General features: G+C 39.7%; 1 protein-coding gene across 2 annotated transcripts in view; it reads left to right on the top strand.

Moving 5' to 3' along the window:
* The window catches only part of CDK6 (cyclin dependent kinase 6), a 127,446-nt gene that overhangs the window by 39,560 nt on the left and 64,490 nt on the right, over positions 1–23,396 (top strand). For both annotated transcript variants that reach the window (XM_074574678.1, XM_074574679.1), the window contains exon 4: positions 18,147–18,314. In XM_074574678.1, the coding sequence (XP_074430779.1) occupies positions 18,147–18,314 (168 nt within the window). The remainder of the gene's footprint in view (positions 1–18,146; positions 18,315–23,396) is intronic.

Below are 23,396 nucleotides of genomic sequence, written 5' to 3'. Positions count from 1 at the left end.
TGTTTTCATACATAGAACTTAAAATTAGCTTTAAGAATTTTTAAGGTATTTTTATATATAGGCACATAAACACACACACATATATGCATGTAATTATTGTAAAAGTCCTCTAACGTATTTGTAGAAAAAATGTTGCTATTTGAGCAAGTGAGATAAAGGGAAAGGGAAGCTCAATGATGATCACTCTACTGTCTACAAAGTTCATGATCTCAAAATAGCTGTGGGCCAGAAGAGGCCAGAACTGGCAACTCAGATGCTTAGAAAAGAGACCAAAGCAGAAGAATACAGAAGGGGTAGCAGCAGTTCTCCTGTGCCTAGGGAGTGGTTTGATGTTTATTGTCTTTATATGTATACACGTGAAGGCATACTACACATACACATACACATAGAGAGAGAGAGAAGAGAGATACACACACATGTATATCTGCTGATTGCCAGAGTCCATCCCAAGGCTTATGTTTCAGTTCATCATCAGATACAGCTGAGCTGGAATGAGGGCTGTTACAGTCATAGGGAAGGAATAAAATGGGAACCAGCCGAGGCTGCGCCTCTCCCTCCTACTCCGTGTGTTGGATCAAAGACACATGGAGAGCCCCTGTCCCACCCACCCCTGCAGATACCAGAACAGACACAGTTCCTCCCTGCTTCCCGTCCTCTGGCCATCAGGGACAAAACTGTAGAGAAGCACCAGCCAGTGGCATCAGCCAGCTACACTCAGCTGCTGAGGCAACCAAAACCAAAACCTCTGACACTCAGAGAGCTTCCAGTGATTTCAACTCAATGTTCTCTGCTTGTGCTAATCCCATTTTTTCTAGCCCTTTCTTCCTTCCATCCTTCCCTTCCACCTCATTTTTTCACTCTGTATTTACACTGTATAGCACTCCTCTCTTCAGTTCTTTCTCTCCCTCCAGAACTTTCCTCTCCATCACTTTTCATTTTGCTTATCCCCTCCTAACTGACTCTACTCCCATAAAATAGTAGTATCATGAAACTGTCACACTGTTTCTCCACCTGGGGTCTGTCTTGTCCATTTTATTTGTGAGCTTTTAATGGAAGAGGCTGTATGAAAACTCTTGACTGTATAGTGCCCACCATAATAGGTCCTTCTTTTTGGTGGGCCTTGACACAATATCTTGTTAAACATGAGTCATGATAATCAGATCCCACAACAGCATTATTTGTCTAAAATAGTGCTTCTCCTCCGCTCTGCTGTTTCCCCACCACAGCCACTTCACACATTTACACAACTGCTTCCTTTATATATCAGTGCTCTGTAATCAGCGTATGGTTCATGTTACAGGTTTCTCAGGTTTCAAAGTGAAATAGAATGAGCTTTCTTCCATTTTGAGAATATCCTTCTTTTTAAGAAGTCCAAACAAAGACACAATTATTAGTAAGTTCACAAGCAGCTGCCAGAAGGCAGAAAATTTAGAATGGAAACACAAGTGAAAGAACAGAAATACTGCTTGTTGTTTGCTCTTGGTGCGACAGCAAGGGAAAATATTTAGAAATTAAAATGATTAATTTATTTGTAGTTTTAATAAAGCAGACGTGGTTTTGTAATATTTGCCAACGTCGGTACTCCGGAGCACAACGATGGGTCAAATCCTTCTGTGGTGTAACTGTTGGCTTCTTAGGGTTCCTCCAGGGGTGAGTGTGGTGCAATGCTATTAGCATCAGTTAGCAAGCAGCCTTTCATTTGTTTTCATGCAAAGCCTGAACAGTTTGCAATAAAGGAAGAGCAAATTACAAAGGCTCAAGCTCCTAGATCAAATCTGGCCTTAATTTTGGGGTTGGAAGCCTTATCCAAAGACTCATAAACATCAGTATTTTAGGTTCTTCTTACTTCTCTGTTATTGATACAGCTGTACAGTGCTTATGTCAGTATACATAAAACATACAGACTCATGCTGGAATATATACCTGAACCTTCTGGTTCAACTTCAGACCTTAAAAGAGAAACCCCAAAGGGAGCAGAGGCTCTGCTCCAGCAAAGCACTTAAGCTTCTGCTTAATTTTTTGTGAACAGATTGCTCCAGCTTTAGAAGAAGTGGTATTGAAAGACTGCAAATTAGAGGAGCTAATAGAGGAGAATCAGTTGTTACCCTGTACTACTGATCTGATGAATTCCAAGGTTCAAGCAAAGGAGAATTGAAACCGTTGTTTCCGTAGTCTCAGATTAGTCATAAACATGCATTTTGCTTGTGTTTAAATGCTTTGTCAGAGCGAGGAAGTAGTCTTCCCTCAAAAAGCAACGTCTGTGCCTTTGGAGCCAGACTCCTGACTATTCACAAAAGCGTGTCATAGTTGGTCATCGTAGTAAACTGACTCAGTAATGGAAAAGGGCTCTGGAGGATCACAGGTTTGATGGACTGGTTTGTTTATTTCTTTTTTTCAGTAATATCATAACTGTTCTGGCCACAGAATTTATCCCATTTGTCTTTGAAAATCGTGAGCCTTGAGAATACCCATTTAAAAGAAGACCAACTCATTAGAAGGCAGCGCATTATATCTTTATTAATGTTGAACAGTGTCTTATACCATAAAGGGCCTATTGAAATTAGTGACTTAATTGCAAAGAAGGTTACTGCTCAACAGTTTTAACTGTTGCTAAATATGTGACTTTACAAACAGCGCCATAAAAATTCTAAGTATTTCTAAAATGTCCCACTTCTTTGGTCTGTGCAATAGGAAGCATTGCACTGTAACTTTAAAATGCCAAAAATAATCAAGAAGACATGTTAGCCATCTCTTAAGACCATTTCGTTTCCAAGCCAATAAATTCAGCTGCTGAATTTTTGTCCTTTGTTTTAGGATGTGACAGTTCTGTTGCATAACTACAATTAAGGAATCTCAAAAGGCTCCAAAATGCTATAATATTCTGTGGATGCAAATGCAGAGTCCTTTTTCATTTACTTTTACAGCAGGGAAGGGGCAGTGGAATGGCAGCATGTTGCCTTTTTTTAACATCTAGTTTATGAATCATTCTAAAATATTCTTTCATTTGGAATTAAGTTCAGATATTCCTGTTCTGACAAGCAGAGTAAATATTTTAGCAAGGACTTTTTAGAGAGAAATTTTGACAGTAACATACTCCTCCCTTAGTGTTACAAACAAAATACTTGCTATCCAAACCCAGAGTCGGCATTTGAATGGAAACGGTTCCAAAAGAATACGTAGGATGTTACAAATGTAAAATGCATTTAATGAAAGAGTATACAGATGTCTTTCATGTATTTTAAATAAAAATGTCTAATTTGAGACTTGAGAAAGTCAACAGCGATCTCCGAGCCATATGCTTGTTATTACAATAGTATGTTGTGTATAACTGTCATTCAGTGAGAAACAACACAGACCAAAAAGGAAAAGCCATATAAAAACATGAAGTTAGAGGAGGAGAGACCATCTTACAAAGCATTTTTATTATGTTTTTGTCTTGATTAGAATAGATCCCTTTCTTGCTTTTTGTGTGCTCGCATAATTCCTGCTGATGTCTATAGGGTTTATTGAAGACATAGGAAAAGGAGAATAGAGGCCAAGCTGCGTGGGCCATAGTGAACCAAAACTGCAAAGAGATGCATACTTGACAGAGAGTTTAAAATAAAAATAAACCACAGTTTCTTTGCTTGGTTTCTGGAGCAGAAAGTCGCAAAACAAGCAGAAAACTTTTGGTTCTTGATGAAATGGTTAGTCTAGCTTCCTTACCTCAACTGCTCTGTTTCAGACTTTAACCTTCATTTCAATTAAAAGAATTTGGACCTAATTCTACTTAGGTTTCTGTCTGTGAAATCACGGCTTTGGAAAATATTTCAGAAGTAGCTTTAGCCTTATGTTTGCATTTTGTTCTTTGCAAATGTGGTGGAGGTAACCTTGATTTGCTAGTTAGTGGAGTCACGCTTTATTGTGACAGAAAACTAAGAACAGTCCTTCAGTGAAAATAACAAAGACCTACCCCATGGTGATTGATGAGAACGTTGTACAAGTGAAATGAGCTGGAAAGTCATCATCTTGTCTTTTCCTTTGCCACAGGAAAAGCATAACAGAGAGATTTCTTTTCTTCTGGTCCTGATAAGGAATCTAACGAAGCATAAGGAGAGGTTACACAGCATGGAAATGTGTTACACCCAGCTGCTCACTAGCTTGCAAAGCTGCAGTAAATAATACAGTTGCTATTTAATAAACAAAAGAAAACAGAAGTCCTTTGATAGTGATCCCTAGCATCTCTCATTTGCCCTTCTGAAGATGCAGTTTGTGTCTACTTAATTGACTGTCATTTTGGAATAACATAGAGTTTGATATTGTATTGTATGATTTGTAATGTTTTTTTTGTTGATAGGGAAAACAAAAGACTTATCTTTCTAGGGCCCGATTCAGCAAAGCACAGACGTATGTTCTCCAGGTTGGCTGGATTGTAGCTACTTTTATTCTCGTAGGTTTTCCATGAATGGTTACAGTGAAGATACACAAGACGTAGTTTTGTTTTCCAAATATGCTTACGTAATCAATAGCATACTTTTCTGCTTCTCACAAGTTGCCCTTTTGAGAAGCAATGCATTTGTCACAAGCTACATTTGTCACGTACATAATTTGTGACACTACTTTAAAAAGACACTTCTTCGTGGAAGCAGTTTGTTCCATTGATCGGCTCTTTTTACAAGTTAACGTCTAACATATCTTCGACTTTGTATTAAAAAGCTCTTAGAGTTTGTTTTGTTGAGCATTTGGGGAGGTGGGGGAAGGGAGAGAATATTGTGCCTGTGAAACGTTGGGGGCAATATTCTCCCCTCCCAAGAAGGCTGTTGAATCTCATGTTGCACGTCATGCTGCGTCCCCAAGCCTCACCCTCGACCCCAAAGTAGAGCCGATTCTTATCTGTTGTGCTAACATTAAGAAATAAGTAGGCTCATCGCTCATAGTCACTACAAGTTGAAGATGCCTCCTTTTTTAAGAACCAGTCAAGTGTTAAAAAGAAAACAAGGTGAGGTTTTACGCTAATGTAAATCAGTGTCATTTTGTTCTGAACTGGAGGGGCTATGGCCCATAGCACTTCAGAGAAGCTCAGCAGATGTATGGGACCATATCCCACCACTGCAGCCACAGCAAGCATCTCAGGCACATCACTACCTGTTACAGTTTCTTATGTCTGAAATGCAGAGATGAGCTGCTGAGGTGCGCTAATAGCTGGCATCTTCTGCTGACCTACCTTGCTCAGTAATCACCTGGTCTGTGGGAGGCAGCAACCCAAAGGGATGGAGTAGGACCACAGGGTGCAGTGAAGGCATGAAAAGGAGGGTCAGAACTGGGGATGGGGCAGGAAAGGCCAACAGGGTGAATGAAAAGAGGAAAGAAAGAAGTAAAGGAAAAGGTAGGAAATCAGAAAAGAAATGAGAAAGTGATAGACCGTGTAAGTGGGCAGCCATTCCCCTAGTCTGGTGCTATCGGCAAACTTACACTTTCATTGAAAACAAAAGACTTTGTGCACTTGCTTAACTCCTCTTGCAAAATCTCTTCTCTATGCCTTCCCTGTAGGGTAAAGTGCTTGCCTGTTCCCCTTGTAAAGCTGTTGGTTCAAGAGCTATTGATTTTTTAATTCAACATAATAGAATTGCAACTGAATTGCTACTGTAAATATGTAAAACTCAATCTGCTCCGTGCTTCCAAGAAACAAATCTCTTCTTCCCTGCTTTTGATTTAGGTGTACTAAGGCATCATCAAGATTCTTATCCTGAAAACAGTTCATACAATGCTATAACAGCATTGCAAAGCTATATGTACAATTTTTGGACTGGGGCTCCTGGACAACTAGTTCCAGTAGGCCACTGTCCCCTTTCGACTCTTCCTTGAAGCCAATTTCTACCCATAACTTCCATCCAAAAAATCTTCCCTCTTGTGTATATCCTTGGTTTTCTTGAAGGTTGTTATACCTTTGTAACTGAAAGCAAACTGTAGATCTTTGGAGTACTTAAACATTAACCAGTTAATCTTTGCAACACTCATGAAGTAGTTAACCATTATCCCTGAATTTATAATATGGAGCAAGAGAGGCAGCAAAGTTAAATGAACTCCTGTGACTAGAGCTCAGGTAGTAATTGGGCCCAGTGTTGAGCCATTGTACAGCACTGACGAGCAGCACGATACTTCTGCCATGCAAGTACGTTACAACCAAAAAAAAATTATTGAAAAGTGGCTTTTAAAAAGTGCAAAACTGAGCTTTATTTATTATGTATTCCCTGGAGAGGTTAGGAAGGGATTGTCTTCTTACTTTCCTCTGTGTTCACATCTTCAATAAAAATTGTTAACTATTTATTAAAAGAATGTTTCACTCCATTTCACTGTATTTCGATGTCTGGTGTCATGCTGACGTTTTTGCCTCAGAGAAGGCTGTCTACATCTCTCTGAGGGTCCTGCTGGTTCCGACGAGTGTGGGAGGAGGGTGGAAATATTAAAAAGCAGTGGGACCAGCTCAGGTCTTTCTTTGAAAATTGATGGATAGAGTCCCAGTGACTTCATTGGTCTTTGGTTGTGCCTAATGCGAGACCACCTTCTTCCTCAGCATGCAAGTGCTCTTCATGACTATGATGAATTCCCAGACGTATTTATGATGGAAGCAATCAAAATTAATTAGGCCCAAAGTCCAAACTCTACAGTAACCCCAACTTCTAATTCACAAAAGTGATTCCGCTATCCTGCCAGCATCTTTTACAGTGCGTTGACCTCTTATGTATCTGTATATGTCACAAAATGTATTTCCTTATATATCAGGAAATGGAGCAGGCCTGCGTTATAATAAGTTTAAATCAGTTTTCTATTAAACAAAAAGTGCTGGACTGAGTTTATAACTTCGAAGGAGCCATAGGAATTAGTTGCCCAAGTCCTATTGATTTTAAATGAAGTTTGGGTTTCTGATCTGTGGGATCCTATTGACTGCTTTTTTCTCAGTTTTAAAAACGCATAACTTATTTTCGTGTTGCCATGCAGGTGTTTCATAAAGAACCCATGCATTTTTGGTGGATACTGTTTAAAAAAAACACTGAGAGAGAAATTAAAGGAGCAGTCTTCTTGAGCCTTTTGTGTCTAGCCAAGGATTTGACAGTTTTCAAAAAAGTCTTGGCTGAAATGTTCAAAGCTGTCTTGGGTGTAGGAGATCTGTCCATCCAGATCCCCTGGGATACTTTTGAAGTCTCATCCTTTGTTGTTATGTATCAGCGTATAAACAAATCTCAGCCTTCTTGATGGCACACTGCAGACAAATCCAATGAGAATTATTGCAGAAATGTCAGTAATGTTGCCAAGGTGTTGATAGACCATTAGGAAGAGTAGTCTGTCATAAATCCCTATGTATTTACATAATTTGAATGCGCCTCTGGACCAGAATCCATGTAGTCTAAGCTGTTTGCACATGATTTTGAGCATGTTAAGATGTTAGTCTTTGTTCTGAGGTTAGCCCTTCTTGTGCTCAGGCGACCCTGTAGGGCAGTCATCTCCCAGGGCCTTCCACATTATCTCTAATGTTCGCTTAAGTTAGCAGTCCCCAGAAGATAAATTTACAGATTTACTCTTCTAGGAGACTTTACCTCCTAAGTCCGAAGCTGTTTGTAAAGCATTTTTCTTGATGTATGTGCACAGCATTGTTTCAGCTTTCTAATCACTGACCAGCTGGCTTGTTAGTGAATAGAGCTGTGGGCCCCTTGCCACATTTCATGTGAGGTCTTGGCTGGGTGGCCAAGCAGGCAGCCTGCAGCCAGTGTCAAAGCAATTCAAGAGGTATTGGCACAGCAGTGTCCCCATTAATTTCTGCTTGTCACATGCTGTCATGCAAGTTACACCAGAGAGGAAATGACCGTTAAAAAAAAAAAGTACGCTTGTGGCACTTGGTCCCCTCCAGACGTTATCCCCGGGGTTAAACAAGTGGATACAATTAGCTGCTATCCACAGACAGCTGCAGGGAAGGAGAAGCCGAGATCTGGGCCCCACAGCAACGTGTCTTTCCTGTTAGCGAGGAGTGTCGGCTGTCAACATATGCCATATTTTTAACCCTTCCTGGAGGCTGAGTAAATTAAAAAGAGCTATTATGACCGATGGTGTCATGAAGGTGCTGGTAAATAGCTGTAGTGCTGATGGAGCAGCGTTCTTCTCTAGGGAAGGGGGTTTGTTTGTTGGTACCATTCCTCCTAAGGACTGGTGTGACCAGCACTGGAGGACAATCGGCTCGTCAGTGGTCAATAATTTACTGTAGTTTGTAGATTCTGGCACGGAGCGAGACAGCGCTTTCTGTGAACTCCTCTCAGAAGCATACTGAACTAGTTAAAGGGAGTCACATCCAGCTTTGTGGATTTTCTGGGTGGACTAATTTATCTGATTCCATTAGGAAAGCTTCTCCAAGGATTGCAACAAGTGATGATTTGCTTAGGATGTCCCAAAATACAGCTTGGGAATGCAGAAGCAAAGTCTACAAAGAGGAAACGGCGATCATGTCCCACAACGAGAGAAGGAAATATATACTATTGGAAGCAATCAAAAATCTTTTTTAAAAGCTGAAAGCCCTAAGCTCTACTGAGAGGTGATAGAGACAGGGAGTATATACAGTGCTCCATAATAGATTGACTTAGTCAAGTGAAAGTCTGGGGTTTACCCCAGAAGGAAGAGGAAGCATCAGTCAGAGGAAGAATGACTTGCCTTGTTGAGAAATATGCCCATTAAAAGAAGCTGGAATTATATGAAAAGTGTACTCCAGAATTCGAACCGCCGCTCTGCCCCAGCTCTCCAGCTTGACCTTATGTGATGCTTAGATACCAAATTTTAACTGGTGTCAGTCCCCAGACATGTGCCAGAAGGGGCTTCAGAGCCAATGCATACAAATCACAGATGCTATTTCAAGTCATTTGTTTGGGGCTTACCAACTGCATGAGCCAGAAAAGAGTTTGGGGGATTTCTTGGTTCATTTTAGTCCTCATCTCTTTTTCAGATGGTATGAGGAATAAAAGAACAGAGTGGGTAACAACTGTCAAACCAGGATGTGCTGTGAGAGACTACTGTCTCCAATGCGGTTTTATGAAAAGCTTGTAATAGAAGAAAGGAAGTTTCCCAGAAAGTATTTGGGGATGTACAAAACTGTGATGATATCACCCAGAGACACAGGAAAAAAATCTGTTTGTTTGCTTATCTAGGCTTAGATCTATAAATTCTGTTAAGGGCTGTGCCTTCTCTTGTTTTTTTCTACTGGGCACAAGGAGTGGAAAGGTTTGAGCGGTGAAAAGATTGTTAATCACAAAGTTACATTTACCTGCTGTAAGAATTTTGCAGCCAGGATGGGTCTTGGTAACAGTCCCACATTTGCCAATTTCTCTCAAATTGTTAAAACAAAATTCCCCTCTGTTCTCATTTGATTTGCATGTATTTTCTCTTTAAAATACCAGATAGATAGAAAATGTTATGTGTATCATTTGCATGTCTGGTAATTCCACTTCAATAGGAATTTTTGGTACACTGAATCACTGAAAATAATTAAGTAGGACAATAATTATATAGGTTTTCTTTCAGTCATGCAAACTCTTCTCATCAAATATGAAAAATAGCAGCTGATAAGGTAAAACTTGAAATACCTTGGAAACTGACTTGACAGGTGTTGAGCTATAAAATGAGAAATCGATGTGGAGAGACTTATAGAGACTTAAATTAATATTGATCTGCCTGAATGAAATGCATCCACATGTGTGTCTATACATGTGTATGTACGAACGTATCCCACAGGTGTTAAGTACACGTCTCATACGCCGAATTTGGTCTTTGGTTCACAGCTACTGAGATCAGTATGAAAATATGGCAGTATTAAGATGCTGATAAAACAGCGAAACAGACATGTACTAAGGTTGAAACTTTTAAAGACCTCTGAAATATTAATCCATGTCTCTATTTTAAGAAGGGCAGACAGAAGGTTACTCAGAACAGTTCCTTGAACACAATTGGGTGCATCTTTTTGTCTTAATCTAGTCTTCATTGTGTCATCTTTGCTGCTGGTGAGCACTGGTGTTTGGGGAGTGCTTGGAGCACTCCAAAATATGCTTGGTCAGGATCTCCTGCATCAGTAAAAATTCAGTGGTTCCCTTCTAACTCAGAAGGGATAGTTGGTGGGTTTAAGCAAAGGGAATACAACATATTAAACCTGCTGTGGTGGCTATGAATTGAATTCAGTCTACAAACAAGGCCATGACAATAAAATGAAAATAGTGCCTCAGCATATTGAAAGCTATTATATACATACATAAAATTCAGTCGTAAACCTATTGCAACGCAGTATTGTTAAGCCTCAAACTTTTCCAAAGACTACCGTGGACCTTTATAATTCAGTTAAAATTTTGCATTTCCCCTGAATCTTGTGTACAGTTGTGGTACTTTTGCTTGAGACTGACGTGCTGCTCATAATGTACGGGCAGGTCTATGCGTAACAGTGACATTTGCTGATTTGACTGATTATTGTATTCCACAGCGATTTATATAGGACTTTCTAATCTTGGTTACCTTACTACTTCTAATAGCAACCAAAATAGTCTTCAAAACAGTGTTTTAGAGACTCCGGTCCTTCAGGTATTGTATCTTTATAGTTGTATAGTTGTAGTTTTAAGTTGTTATACAAACAGTTCTAGCCATTTAAAGATAAAAACAAACAAACAAACAAAAAGCAAAACAACCCAACTATCTTCATTTCACTGTTTATACTTTTGCAGTGGACTAGCATGGATAACGTTGCCTTCAATGGGATTATTCAACACACCAAAATGCATGTATACATACACGCATACTTTTGTGATTGTGCATGTCTGTAGGGTTCTGCATCCTAACTGTATAACCCAGAATCACTTGTCTGAGCAATGCTTTCTTTCATATAAAAGTAGTTTAAAATAGATCAGAAACTGTTTATCAGAATATATTTTAAAACATTCGTTAACCTACTCTGAGTGTATTAAAATATCTTTGATATCATTAAAATAATTCTACAAGTAAAAATAATTATGCAAATATTTTACTTCATGTTTAAATATATATATGTGTTAATTAATTTTCAACCAATTGTTTACCTTTCGTGGAGCAGCATACAAAAAACCAACAATTATTTGGCTAATTCCTTGCATGAGCTTGGCAGATACTAGTTCCCTTCTTCTAATAATACACTAAATGAATTTGCTGTATTTTTCTTTCTGCACAGCATTTTATTCTATGAAAAGAAAATTATCATTTTATCTTGTACAGTAAGGTTGATTAATATGTCTAAGAGAATGGATCATTTGGATTTATTGTTCTCTTATCAAAACAGTGAACATATTTAAATTGAACATGCTGTGAAGTTCACATTCTCTTGGTGCTCTCTAGTTAATTGACAGGAATACCACAGCAGTCTTCTCTTCTGAGGGATGACCCTTACCCTGTGAATACTTCCATGGAAAGCAATAGGACCACTCTGAGATAAACTGTTACCTAATATACGGAAAAGTAAGAGCTCTGTATCCTGGGCGTATATTGGGTTGGATCATGGAGGGCTCCTGAGAGGCTATAGTGTGGCTAGGTGAAGGCAAAGAGCACAGCCTCCTCCTTCCCTTTCTGAATACTCTGCAGGGAGACTCATCAGAATAGCTTTCTCCTGAGAGAAGAAGGAAAAGGGCACAAGGGCAGGGGTCTGTCTGCCTCTTGCTGTGTCTCAGACGCTGCACCCAGCCAGCTGCATGGAGTAGAGCATCCTGCAGCTCCACAGGCTGTGGCAAATTGCTTCTCTGTCCCCACCATCAGAGTCATGGAATTCTAGATAGGCTGTAGTGATGGGTTCCCAGCGCAGTGTGAGGACAGATTTAAAAAGGAAAATCACTGCATTTAACAGGGAGTCACTACATTATTACTAATGCCTTTGGGATTCAGTGTAACAACATTAATCATGTCTTTTGCTATTCATGTATCTGTACTGTGTAATTCCTCAGGAATGCCATTGTTTTTTTGGCATTAATTAATGTTGACTATTTGTTACAAAGTATAACCATAGAAGTGCTGTAATTATTCTGCTTCAAAAATAGGCCCCAGAGAATGTGAAAGCTCTTTAAACTTTCATTCCAGCATGTTTAAAAAACACCCTTTAAAACGAAAGCAGTTTGGTGGCTGGGGGGGAATTCTGTATAATCCTGTAGGTTACAAAGGAAGCCTCATCCTGCTCCTCTTCTGCTCAAAGAAGTTTCTGCTATTTAGTGAGAGGCGGTGAGCCTTTTCGTCAGACTAGCTTTACTGATTCATTACACATTGCTGTCTAAAACGCATCCCCTTTGTTTACACTTGCAGTTGTCTCTTATGCAAACACTCCTACAGGAAATGTTCGTCCCAACACCTGCCATCCAAAACAGGGACATTCCATTCTGCTCAGCAAAAAAAGAAAATTGAGTTACAAACAGAAATTCTGGGTAAAGGATGCAGGTTGTTGCGCAGGTGCATGAGATACTCCACAGAGGAGGAGGAGAAATGTTAGGAGATTTCAAAGGATTGTTGTGTTTTACCAAATGTTAGCACAGAAATTGAGCAGAAATAGGAAAATAAGCAGGTTAAAAAAAAAATCCATAAAAAGCCTGTGCATTAGTATAAATTTAGTGTCTGTTGTAGTTGACAAGGATCTGTACTGTGTTGCTTTTATTTGGTGATACGACTGAGTGTATTTGTGGGCTTCCACAGACTTACTTTCTCTGGTATTAGGAACTCTATCGCCATGACCAAGGGCTACCTGGTTAAAGGTTTTTCTTTCTTCACATACTAGCCGATGGAGGAAAAATGTGAGCTTCACGTGATGAGCAGCTGTTCATATGTGTATGTTACCTCTGGGTGCATGTATTCTCTGAAGATATTATTCTTGGTTTTCCTTCAGCTCCCATCACACTGTGTCCCCCTTTAAAAACACAAAATCTAGCATCTATGCCTTTACTATGGTGGTGGGTTAGCCTAGCCGAACAGCCAAACTCCCACCCAGCTGCTCACCTACTTCCCCCGCCTCAGTGGGATGGCTACAGAAAATAAAGAACAAGGAACAAGAAAGCTCATGGACTGAGATAAGACAGGGAGATTTCTTATTACTCACCATTATGGGGGAAAATGAACTTGCCAATTAAGATAGATATTTAATTGCTAATTCAGGTGGGGGGCGGGGGGGTGGGATGCAAACATTCAAAGAACACCTTCCCCTGCCTTTTTCCAGGCTCCACGTCACTCCTGACTCTCCCCGCACCGAGCAGCAGAGGGCCGGGGGGTGTGAGGGGCTGTGGTCGGTCCATACCATCTCCTCTCTGCTGCTCCTTCATCCTCGCGCTGTCTGCCTGCTCCAGCGTAGGTCCTCTCCACAGGCTGCAGTTCCCTCCGGAATATCCACCTGCTCCAGTGCAGGTCCTCCGCGGGCTGCAGTGTGCAGATCTGCTCCACTGTGGAGTACCTCCTCTTTCTCCTCTTCCTCCTCTTCCTACTGCGCCTCCTCCTCTCACCTTGGTGTTCCCTGTGCCGTTTCTCATTCCTTTTGTTCCCTCCTCCTCTTTCCCTCCAGCCTTTTGTGCTCTTTTTTAAACATGTTTTCACAGAGACGCCACCATCTTGGCTGACAGACCCAGCTGTGCCCCGCAGTGGGTCCATTGGAGCCGGCTGGAACCGGCTGGAACCAGCTGGAACCGGCTGTGTCTGGCACGGGGCAGCCCCTGGTCTCCCCTGACAGAGGCCCCTGCGGCCCTGGCTGCCAACACCGAGGCACCAACCCCCACAACAACTCCCTACTTTCTGTTTTCTTTGAGTAGATATTTGAATTATTTGGTCAAAAGCCATGGCGTTCTCTTTTGGATTAGGCAGGCAGAGTACTCCAGGAAATCTGGCTGATGTTAAACGACACGTAAGTTACTGCAGGCAATTGACAGACTTTTTAGTTGGAAGTCAAGATGGTGGGTGACTCCTAAAGGATCAGAGTGGTAGTTTGAAAACCAATGGCTTGGAAGGGATTCGTGGATCAGAAGCTGGAGGAGGATTAAGAGGGGTCAGCGAAGCGTAGAGTCAAGAGGGGCTAGGGCAAGGAGGAGACAAAAGTCTGTAGGAAATCAAGGCTTTCTGCTCCTGCTGCCCCTGAGTCGGGAAGCGTGAGCCATGAAGGCGACCCTTGGCAGAGGCAGCAACAGCAGCTGCTCGGCCTAACCCAAGCCTGTCCCGCTCCGTGCTGGCACCAGAGGCAGAATATTCAGGACATATTTCTGTGTATTGTTGAGACTTGTAACATAATACAGTATTGCTTGAAAAATTCATCGTAATTTGGTCCTGACAGTCAGTGCTGATAAATTCAGTAAATATCAGACTGAGCAATGCCATCACCATATGTGGTGGAACATGTAAAAGATGCAGCATTACCATAACAAATTTTGCTCCTAACTGTTTCCATTATGAGTCTTTTACAAAATTAAAGCTACGTATTTGCCTCTAAGGAAAGTGTATTTGTTCATTGCATCCCAAAATAGCTGTTTTCAACTGAGTTACGGATAAATATTTTAGATCTGTACATAGACCACATTGAAAATGTAGCCTGAAAAGGGAAAACATTGTAAAGCCATTATTATCTGAAAGTAATCCCAGTGGAATAATGTGTATATCTTCAACCCGGGCAACAACCATCGTAGGTTTTGTGATATTAGAAGGATGGCAGAAATCTCTAATCTGAAACAGCAGGCGCTATTCTGTGTCTATGTTTGTAAACATACAATATCCAAAGAACATCTGAGAGACATCAGTAGAGGTTTGATCATGACTCATTAGAGCTTGTTCCTTAAATCTGCTAAGGCACGAGTCTTCTTGATTGTCAAATAGAATTGATCATTTTGCAATTAACTTTTGAAATATGATTTTAGCTGTAATTTCAAAGTATGGTATGCCTAGCTACCACGGAAAATTTCTCAGGGAAAAGCAGACATGGAACAAACTAATCCTTGAGGCACATGAAGACTCCCTTGCAGTTATTTCTACATCTTGGTAATTGAGATAATACTGGGTAATCATCACTAATGAAAATGAATGCATTTCCATCAGACAAGTGGAATTATCCTGATTTAATTAGCTAGTGATCTGGCTTGTGCGTGTTTACGGCCTTTATCCAATTTGCTAGCACAGGTTAGTATCTTCTGCTATTAGTTACAGTATCAAAGAAAGCGCGCGGCCCAGACTGTCTGATGTTTCTTGCAAGTGGCTGACTAAGAGTACGAAGTCATTTTCCAAAAGTGAGGCCTAGTGGCTTCGGACTGGGCTTACGCACAGCATAAAAGTCATCATTCATTATGGATAAAGAAGTAATTCAAAAGGTCTCTCTTTTGCTTGCTTTGATATTGAAAATGTATTAATGCAAACAAATATCAAATTCTGAGCTGCACAACTTAATATTCTGTATTTAAAGTGCATAATAATAAGCCTAAGCAAATGCCTTGGTTTCTGCTCTTTTTCTAACTGGCTGAGAATTTAAAAACAGGACGATAATGAATCACAAATAACAAATGGTCTTTCTACATCAAAGTGCCCTACTTTACACACATGAATCTTTGCACTATTCTTCCAAGATAATTTTGAACTGAAATCTGTTCATATGTGTAAGTAATAACGGATAGCAAAAGAGCATAATCAAGAGTCCAAAATTAATACTAAAGCATAACCTGTATGGACTGACTCTGAATTTCCTGGAAGAGGAAATATAACACTTTTCCCCCCAGTTTTCCTTCTTCTTTCTAACACCTTTGAAATTTACGCTTTCCTGGTACACTTTTCTGCGGCACGTCTAATTTTTTGTGTATGAAGAGAATTTCAGTAGATGATACTCATCTTTTTAGTCCTATGGGTGGAAGGAAAGGTATACCAGTTTCCATTTTCAAATATTTTCTTTTTTTACCTGTGCCTGGAAGAAGACTGAATTTAGAAACTGAAGACATTGCTTGCAACTTGCAACTTGCAGAGCAGAATTGCATTTGCTGAGCTTAAGGAAGAAAGTCGAAACAAAACCAGCATCAGTTGTAGGAAAAAAAAATATTCTTGATATGTTTGGTAACTGCAGGAATGAGTTTACGTAGTTGACAAATGAGTAGGATACAGAAATGTCACCAAAAAGGGACTCTCCAGGGTCTACTGACTAATCCTTAAGCTCTTTAAATTATTTTCTTATTTTATCTGATATTATGTCTACCAGGAATAAAAAAAAATTATACCCAAATTCAGTGCAACTATTAAGTATATACTTAAGATAACCATGCACTTAAATGTTCTTGGCATGTTCTTTACATCTGCAAGACTGTTCCAAAGACTGTTGGGATTTGATGTAAGTTACAATAGCACAGAGTGAGCAGATATGACATGTATTAATTCTACTGATGACTGAAACCGCAGAGCTGTAGTCCCTAGCTCTTCCACATATTTCTGAACTGCAAAGGGAAATTATATAAATACAAGAGGATTCAATATACTTTGTATATTTGTTTTAGAGGCGAAAACCCTATTATACTAGTTATCAGAATTATCGGATCTCAATTTTTCCTGGGGAAACAAAAGGAATAAAAGGGATCAGCTAACAGGGAATGAGGTTCTCAGTTTACCACCGTCCTTCAGAGGTCATAATAAGGCTATCACAGCATCCATAGTTCCATGGTAATATCTCCATCATCAGAGTCTTCAAATAAAAACTGATTACTTTATGAGCAGCCCACTGTTACTACTGTTTGACAGAGAGAGTTACAGGCTATATATAGAAATGGCCGTGTTTTATCAGAGGTCGGAATAGAGTTTCCAGCCTTAATATCTGTACTTCTTATACTACTTTCTGTAGAGATGATCAGGGAACATTACACAAAAATAATAATTTTGTATTAAATTATATAGCAATATCTATAAAGTGTATCTTAAAAAAGTATCCAGCTAAAGCAAAGTTTTTAGCTGCTTTTAAACCCATTTTCAGATATCATTCCTTTTAATAGTGTGCCTTGAATATTTACTTGAAATATGCCCAAGTCCATAGAGAGGAACAAAGCAACCAACTTCAATTTATCCTTCTTCCCTTTCTCATGTCATCCACCTCTCCAAGATCATTTTGGTTGCTAATAACAGGATTGGCGGACACCCTGCTGCGTGGCTTATGGAAAGGGCATATGTCACCAGCAAACAGAGAGCTAGAGTTTCATGGACTCAAGTCAAGTGCATACAGAAAATAAACTTTTTCTTTATCCCTTTTGTTTCTTACTTGTTGCAGCCTCATCTGGTAACAGCCCGTTTTACAAATATAGTTTTCAAGTTGACAGTATCCTTCTAATTTGGAACTCAGGGGATTTCTAGTATTTAGGTTTGAGTCTGTTGGTTCATTCCTTTCATGTTACTAAGATAAATGGGAAAACATGAGCACAGACGAAAAAGTTTCTTCAACTGTGGAAATGTCATAGAAGATTGCATCACTATAACAAAACAGAAAGCAAAATGAGAACTGTAACTTATGATTATTACACTGATTTAGTGATAAACTTTGATCTAAAGGTAGCGTCTGTCGTATTCAGTAAATTCTATGCAATAGGTTTTGCCAAGTAAACTTTTTCCCTCTATAACATTAACTCCTGGTGAATTTGTCATTTAAACAGCATTTCTGATTGAAACAGATCCTTGTGCCTGTTGAAGTGAAATTTCATCTCGCTGGGACAGGACAAAGCATAAGCTTCTGAGATGCACCTCACTGGGACAGGACAAAGCATAAGCTTCTGAGATGCAAAGTTCTGTGTGGTTTAAAGTTAAGAACAAAAAGCTATGTATTTTTCTTACTTGGACAGCATTCTTTTGAAGTTGTCCTGGGATTTACAGACATGCTTTTGCTATTTCTTTTAAGTGTGTTGACCAGTCTTTATAATTCTATCAATCAACCTCAAATAATTCAACTAGAAACAATACATTAACTTGATAAGGACACCTGTTCAAGTCAGCTGGTTCTAGCAAAGTCCTGTCCATTTTATATTAATAGTTGTTTTTATCTCCTGTGCACATATTTAAGTCAGTATTTATTAAATTACTTTCAGGTTATGACAGGGAGTTTACTTGTTTCCCACCTTGTCTTGATAATTGCTTATTGGTTTCTTCCCTGTATTTAGGATATGATGCTTCAGCTGTTTCGGGGACTGGATTTTCTGCATTCACATCGTGTGGTGCATCGGGACCTGAAACCCCAAAATATCCTTGTAACCAGCAGCGGGCAGATAAAGTTAGCTGACTTTGGCCTTGCACGAATCTACAGTTTTCAGATGGCTCTTACCTCAGTGGTAAGTTTCTGGAGGCTTTTCTTTTTCTTTTAACGCAACAGCGTGCTTTACTCTCTGTGTTCCTGGCTTTTTATCCCATATTATAACGCTGCTTCTAAAACCATCTCTGCCATTGAAGTTACTTGTGTCTCCGAAAACAATTGCTTTCCATGCAGGATTCGAGTTGATGTGGTTACTTTGTACAAATAATCAATTACTGATTACTGGTCCTAAACTAAATCATGACTGATTACTGAAGGATAGGTACATGCTAGTTTTCTGAAACTCCGTCAGTCTAGCTTCTGTTGTGATACTGACTTCTTTTGCACGTTAAGCCAGACAGGTAGGGTGAAAGTTTCTGAAGTACCTATTTTAAGATAAAACTCTTACTGATCACCAGGTATCTTGCCTGAAAAAATACACAGATGCTTGTGAAAATGCCACACTGTCATGCCTCTGATTTTCCATCTCTGTGAATATGGGTTCAATGCTTGCTCCCATATGTTACCGAGTGATTCCAAGCAGGGCTGTGCTGGAGGCAGCTCAAGTGGACCCGGCAGCCAAAATCACAGCTATTTCCCAAGCCAGCTGTTAAAGAGCACCTCCAGTATCTCTAGGCCCCCTGCCACTGTTGCCCCTCTCCCAGCAGCTCTCCTGGTTGTCCTTGGCTCGGACATGAGCTCACTCCCAGAAGGTTTGGCCCTCTTCTGCATTAATGCTGGTAGAGAAGCCCTGCCAGCTCCTTGCTTTTTGACCCCATTTCCATGCTTGCTGGCCCTGCCCCCAGAATCAGCTGCTGTTAGCTTGGCACAGCATCTCTGAAGTGCATTGAAGAGTAACCGTGCCGCGTGCATGTTGTGTGTCATTTGATTTTGTTGCCTGCTCGTGAATTTTTTTGGTTCCATTTTCTATTCTGAGTATCAAAACTGCCATGGCAGTATCACTTACGCTAAAGACAGGAAAGGGAGAATGCTGAGAAAAGAAACTGAAAGGAGTCCACTTTGCATTTTACATTGTATTGTAGAAATTAGTCTGGCTGACGTTGATAAAAAGCAATCCGTTGTTATTATTAGTTGCCGTAAGAGTCTTCCCATCATTGTGTGATGTAACTATGACATCCTGGGTTCCAGCTTCAGTGTGAACGAAGGCAGGAAGCAACAAAAAATGATATCATCATCTTGCTAAACATAGAAAAGTACCCTCGTCACATAAAGCATATGTAAACTTGTGTTTTGGGGCTGGGTTTTTTTTTTGTTGCCTGTATGTTGTAGCCTAATCCAAAGCTGAAAGAATCTCTCTGCGGAGGTCAGTGAGGATTGATCACATTGTAACTCAAAACAGAGCTTTGCAGAAAAGGAGAGAAAGGTTGTTCCAGAATTGCTGTAATTTTTCACGTCCCAGTTACCAGTCAGTGACAGCTTCAATGAGTATTTCTATTGATGCATAAAATCATTTAAGCTAAAATTGCAGAGTGTTGTAAGGCTTCCCGCAGGGCATTTTTTAAAATTTCTGCATAAAATTAGGAAAAAATATCCACGGAACTCATCAGGAGTTTGTCCATTATCATGTAGCCTGCATAGGAAGGAAGGTCAAAAGACCCAGAGTGCATCTACTGAGGCAAAAACATAACATTGCCAGAATTGCTATGCAAAGGATGTATGTATGCTCAAGCATCTAGTACTTGCATGCTAGAAATCATGTTTCAAAACCCATTAGCTATAACCCTTAGCACTGCTGTGAACAAGAGTTGTTCAGACTCAGACTAAGGGATTGTCCACTTTCAAGTTTGTACTGTGTTCACACAAGCATTCAATTGTCATTGCTAAAGAGTACTAAAATAATTGAATTATTCAATGACCAATGGCAAATAAAGTATATGGGCATAGGCATGAATAATGGCTTTCACACCTAGAACTTAGTGTATCCTTTTTTTATTTTAAAAAAACAGCTACAATCATGGCTTTTTTGAGTTAAAAATTTATTGGTTTTAAAACACTTGGTGTTTAACACCTTCAAAATCACCTTTTGTCTGGGTGCGTGGAAACCTACAGGGGAGTGTTGCCTACAATGCGATGATGTGGTATGGTTTTAAATGTCAGTCTTCATTGCTCCTTATAGGCTTACTGCTGTGTTTAGAAACTTTTACTAAATGTGTATTAGCTGTGACACAGGCCATCAGTTTTCCTTTTCTGAACGTAACTTTTACCTTTGGCTAGCTGCTTTGGTGTGTGAATTCTTCCCTTTTTTCCTCCATTAAAACTCGATACAGGAAAGAAAACTTTGAAAGAAGAAATCTGTTTTTTAAACATAAAGATATTCTTGACTTTACCATTTCCAAAATAGTCTTAATTGCAGTTCTTCACCAGGGAGTAAGTAAACTTTCATTGACTTCAGCAGGACCAGCTTTGTTTTGAAGTGTTTGCAGAAAAAAATGTTGCATTATAAAAGACAGCATATATCTACACGAAGTCCTAGCTTGCAAGGATTTGCTTCAGAGTTATATTGAAAAGCGATAGTGCAGAGCCCAGTGATAAAAGGCACATTGCATGCGCTATCGTTGTGATCAATACAAGGGCTCTGCAGCATTTCCTTCAGAAGAGAAGCTTGCTGCAAGATAAACTACAAGAATCATCTTTTGAAGTATCAGATCATTCCCAAGATGCATCCTCATTCATTGCTGACAAAGAAACCCTTCAAAAAGAGCCTGCCATGAAAGTAATCCAGTAAAAACTGATCCAATACAAGTACTCTGGGTGCTGCAAACGGCAACTTCAAAGCAGTCTCTCTCTGGTAGCCAGTTACTTCCACACTGCTAAAGAAACCTTCTGGCAGATCAGTCGTCCGGGCATATTGCTGTCATTTAAAGGAACCTCTTGATATCTCTGTCAATGAATGAATAAAAGATTCAAACTAATGTTACGCAGGCTTGTGGGGGGCAGGGTGGAGATCACTACTCCCAGCTGTGGTCAGACTGAGAACTGATACAGGTTTGAAATAACAGCACTAGAAAGAACGAGGTCGGGCGGGGTTGTCTCAGAGGGTGGGTAATAGGGCACGCTTTTGGTTTTGTACAAAGTTACACGCTATTTCAAGTGTTGGTCTTGGCCCTTGGGGAAATTTTGAATAGGCTTTGTGATAACAGAGAAGCTCCATAGGACAGAGGAGGTGGATTGATGTGACTGTGTAATTTTAGAGTTTGATAGCAAAAGCTAATGAACTGTCACACTTTTTTTCTTGGTGCAGGAAAATGGGCGCATGGTTCTAACTTTCTCTGAGCAAAGGAGCAAGTGGCTTTTTACAAAATCTGTAGTTACATTATGAAAAAAAATAAGCCATTTATCTATTTTTGTTGACTTCGAACTGCCTTGAAGAAGGGAAATGAAGCTGAATCATGGTACATGAGAATGCTAAGTGAGAAAAGTGCACGCAGTTGTGATCACAGCATCTAGGTGGAGCTGAGGCTGTCTAGCTTTTAAAACCTGACCTGCATCAGGATCTGAGAGAAACTGGCAAAATGTTAGTGTTTGTAACACGCTCATAATACTTTCTTTGAAAACATGTGTGCTTTACCTTAGATGGCAGCACTACTGATGCCTTTTTTTCCTGTGAAATGCCAACAAAATTGCTTTATGTCTTCCCCTTAAAAATAAAGCACACTTGTTTTCAGATTTACTGAACATCAGAAGGGAAAACACATCACACTATCTGCCGATGTTCTTCAGTTGTTGAATACTAGACTCGGGTAAAAAATCCCGCAGTTACTGTCAGTGATTAATTTTAGATTACGCTAGCATTTTATTTGAGTGTTTCTTTAGGATAAAAACTTTCCATCCATTTCTGGCAATCACTTCAGCACAAATGGTTTACATGTCACATTGTGCAGGAACTTGGATTTCATTTTGTTGGTATAGTAGCAAGGGAGCATAAAATAATTTTCAGTAACTGGGCTTACTTTGTAAAAATAAAAATATAAATTAGTTACAGAAACAAAAACAACAACAAAAAAGATAGAAAAACTCTCTTCCAAAGAGGAAAAAGTGCTTTCCTGTTTTCTGCCCCCTGTTGGCATTGTAATTTTCTAATAAATGCCACCTGTCAGTAAATAATGTGAATGTAAACTCTCATCTGAGCTAATATGATAGTTAAGAGCACACTCAAAGAACTTTCTTCTGCTTTGCCTTGTTTTTGTGTTGTTATTTTTTTCCTTTTATTTATGGCCACCTCTTCCTGATACTATGCTTCCCAATTTCCACATATTTATTTGTATGAAATACACCCTGCAGAGTCCATTATTATGTTGGGTGTGTTCCAGCATACCTGGAATCTGTGGCAGTACAGCTTTAACCTGAGATGCAGTGGGTATCCTTAAATGGGCCTGACTCAGCAATCTGTTTAAAGCGCTCAGTTAACATCAAACATAGGTGTAGATTGATGGAAATTAATCAAGCACTTGCCTCTGGTGAATCAAAATCAAAATCTGGGCTGGGTTAAAAAGTGCCCTGATGGAATCAGTACAATGACACTAGATTTTATCTCATCCATAATTTGATAAGAGCATAAATCTTCCTCCCTCTGACAGGTGGAAGCGACATGGTTTTGGTATGCACTGAGCCTTCACTGTTGTGAGGAAGCACATCACCTTAGATCTGAGCCACGATCTCCAGTTCTTTTTTCATGATGTATTTCTTCAGTCCACCCAAATGTCCCTTAAAAGGAAAATGAGTCACAGACAGACATCCAGAGGATCAAAATATGTCTTGTTGAACTTGTCAGTGATGCTGCTGAAAGGCTGTGGCTATTTAGGAATGCAGTATGATTAAATTGGTTGGCTTATTTAAGGAAAATCTGTCTCCCCTACTAACACAGAGTTGTGCATAAAAAGTCCATGTATCTGGCTTTGTGAAGAAACAAGTGAATTTCTCTGATATTTTAACATCTGGATAGCTGAAGGAATCTTTATTGAATCCTCCCAAACACCCTATAGGAAAGTTCTTTCCATCGCATAAAATGAGTCATTTATCTCTGGAGCCATCTTAAGAACAGAAATCATTATCATTGACAGTAAAGTCTGCAGCTGACTAAAAACATTTCAATATATATTTA

The sequence above is a fragment of the Larus michahellis genome, chromosome 2 (genome assembly GCF_964199755.1).
Source record: "Larus michahellis chromosome 2, bLarMic1.1, whole genome shotgun sequence".
In the NCBI taxonomy this organism is placed as follows: Eukaryota; Metazoa; Chordata; class Aves; order Charadriiformes; family Laridae; genus Larus; species Larus michahellis.
The sequence above is the reverse complement of the archived record's forward strand: the minus strand, read 5'-3'. Positions and strand labels throughout refer to the sequence as shown.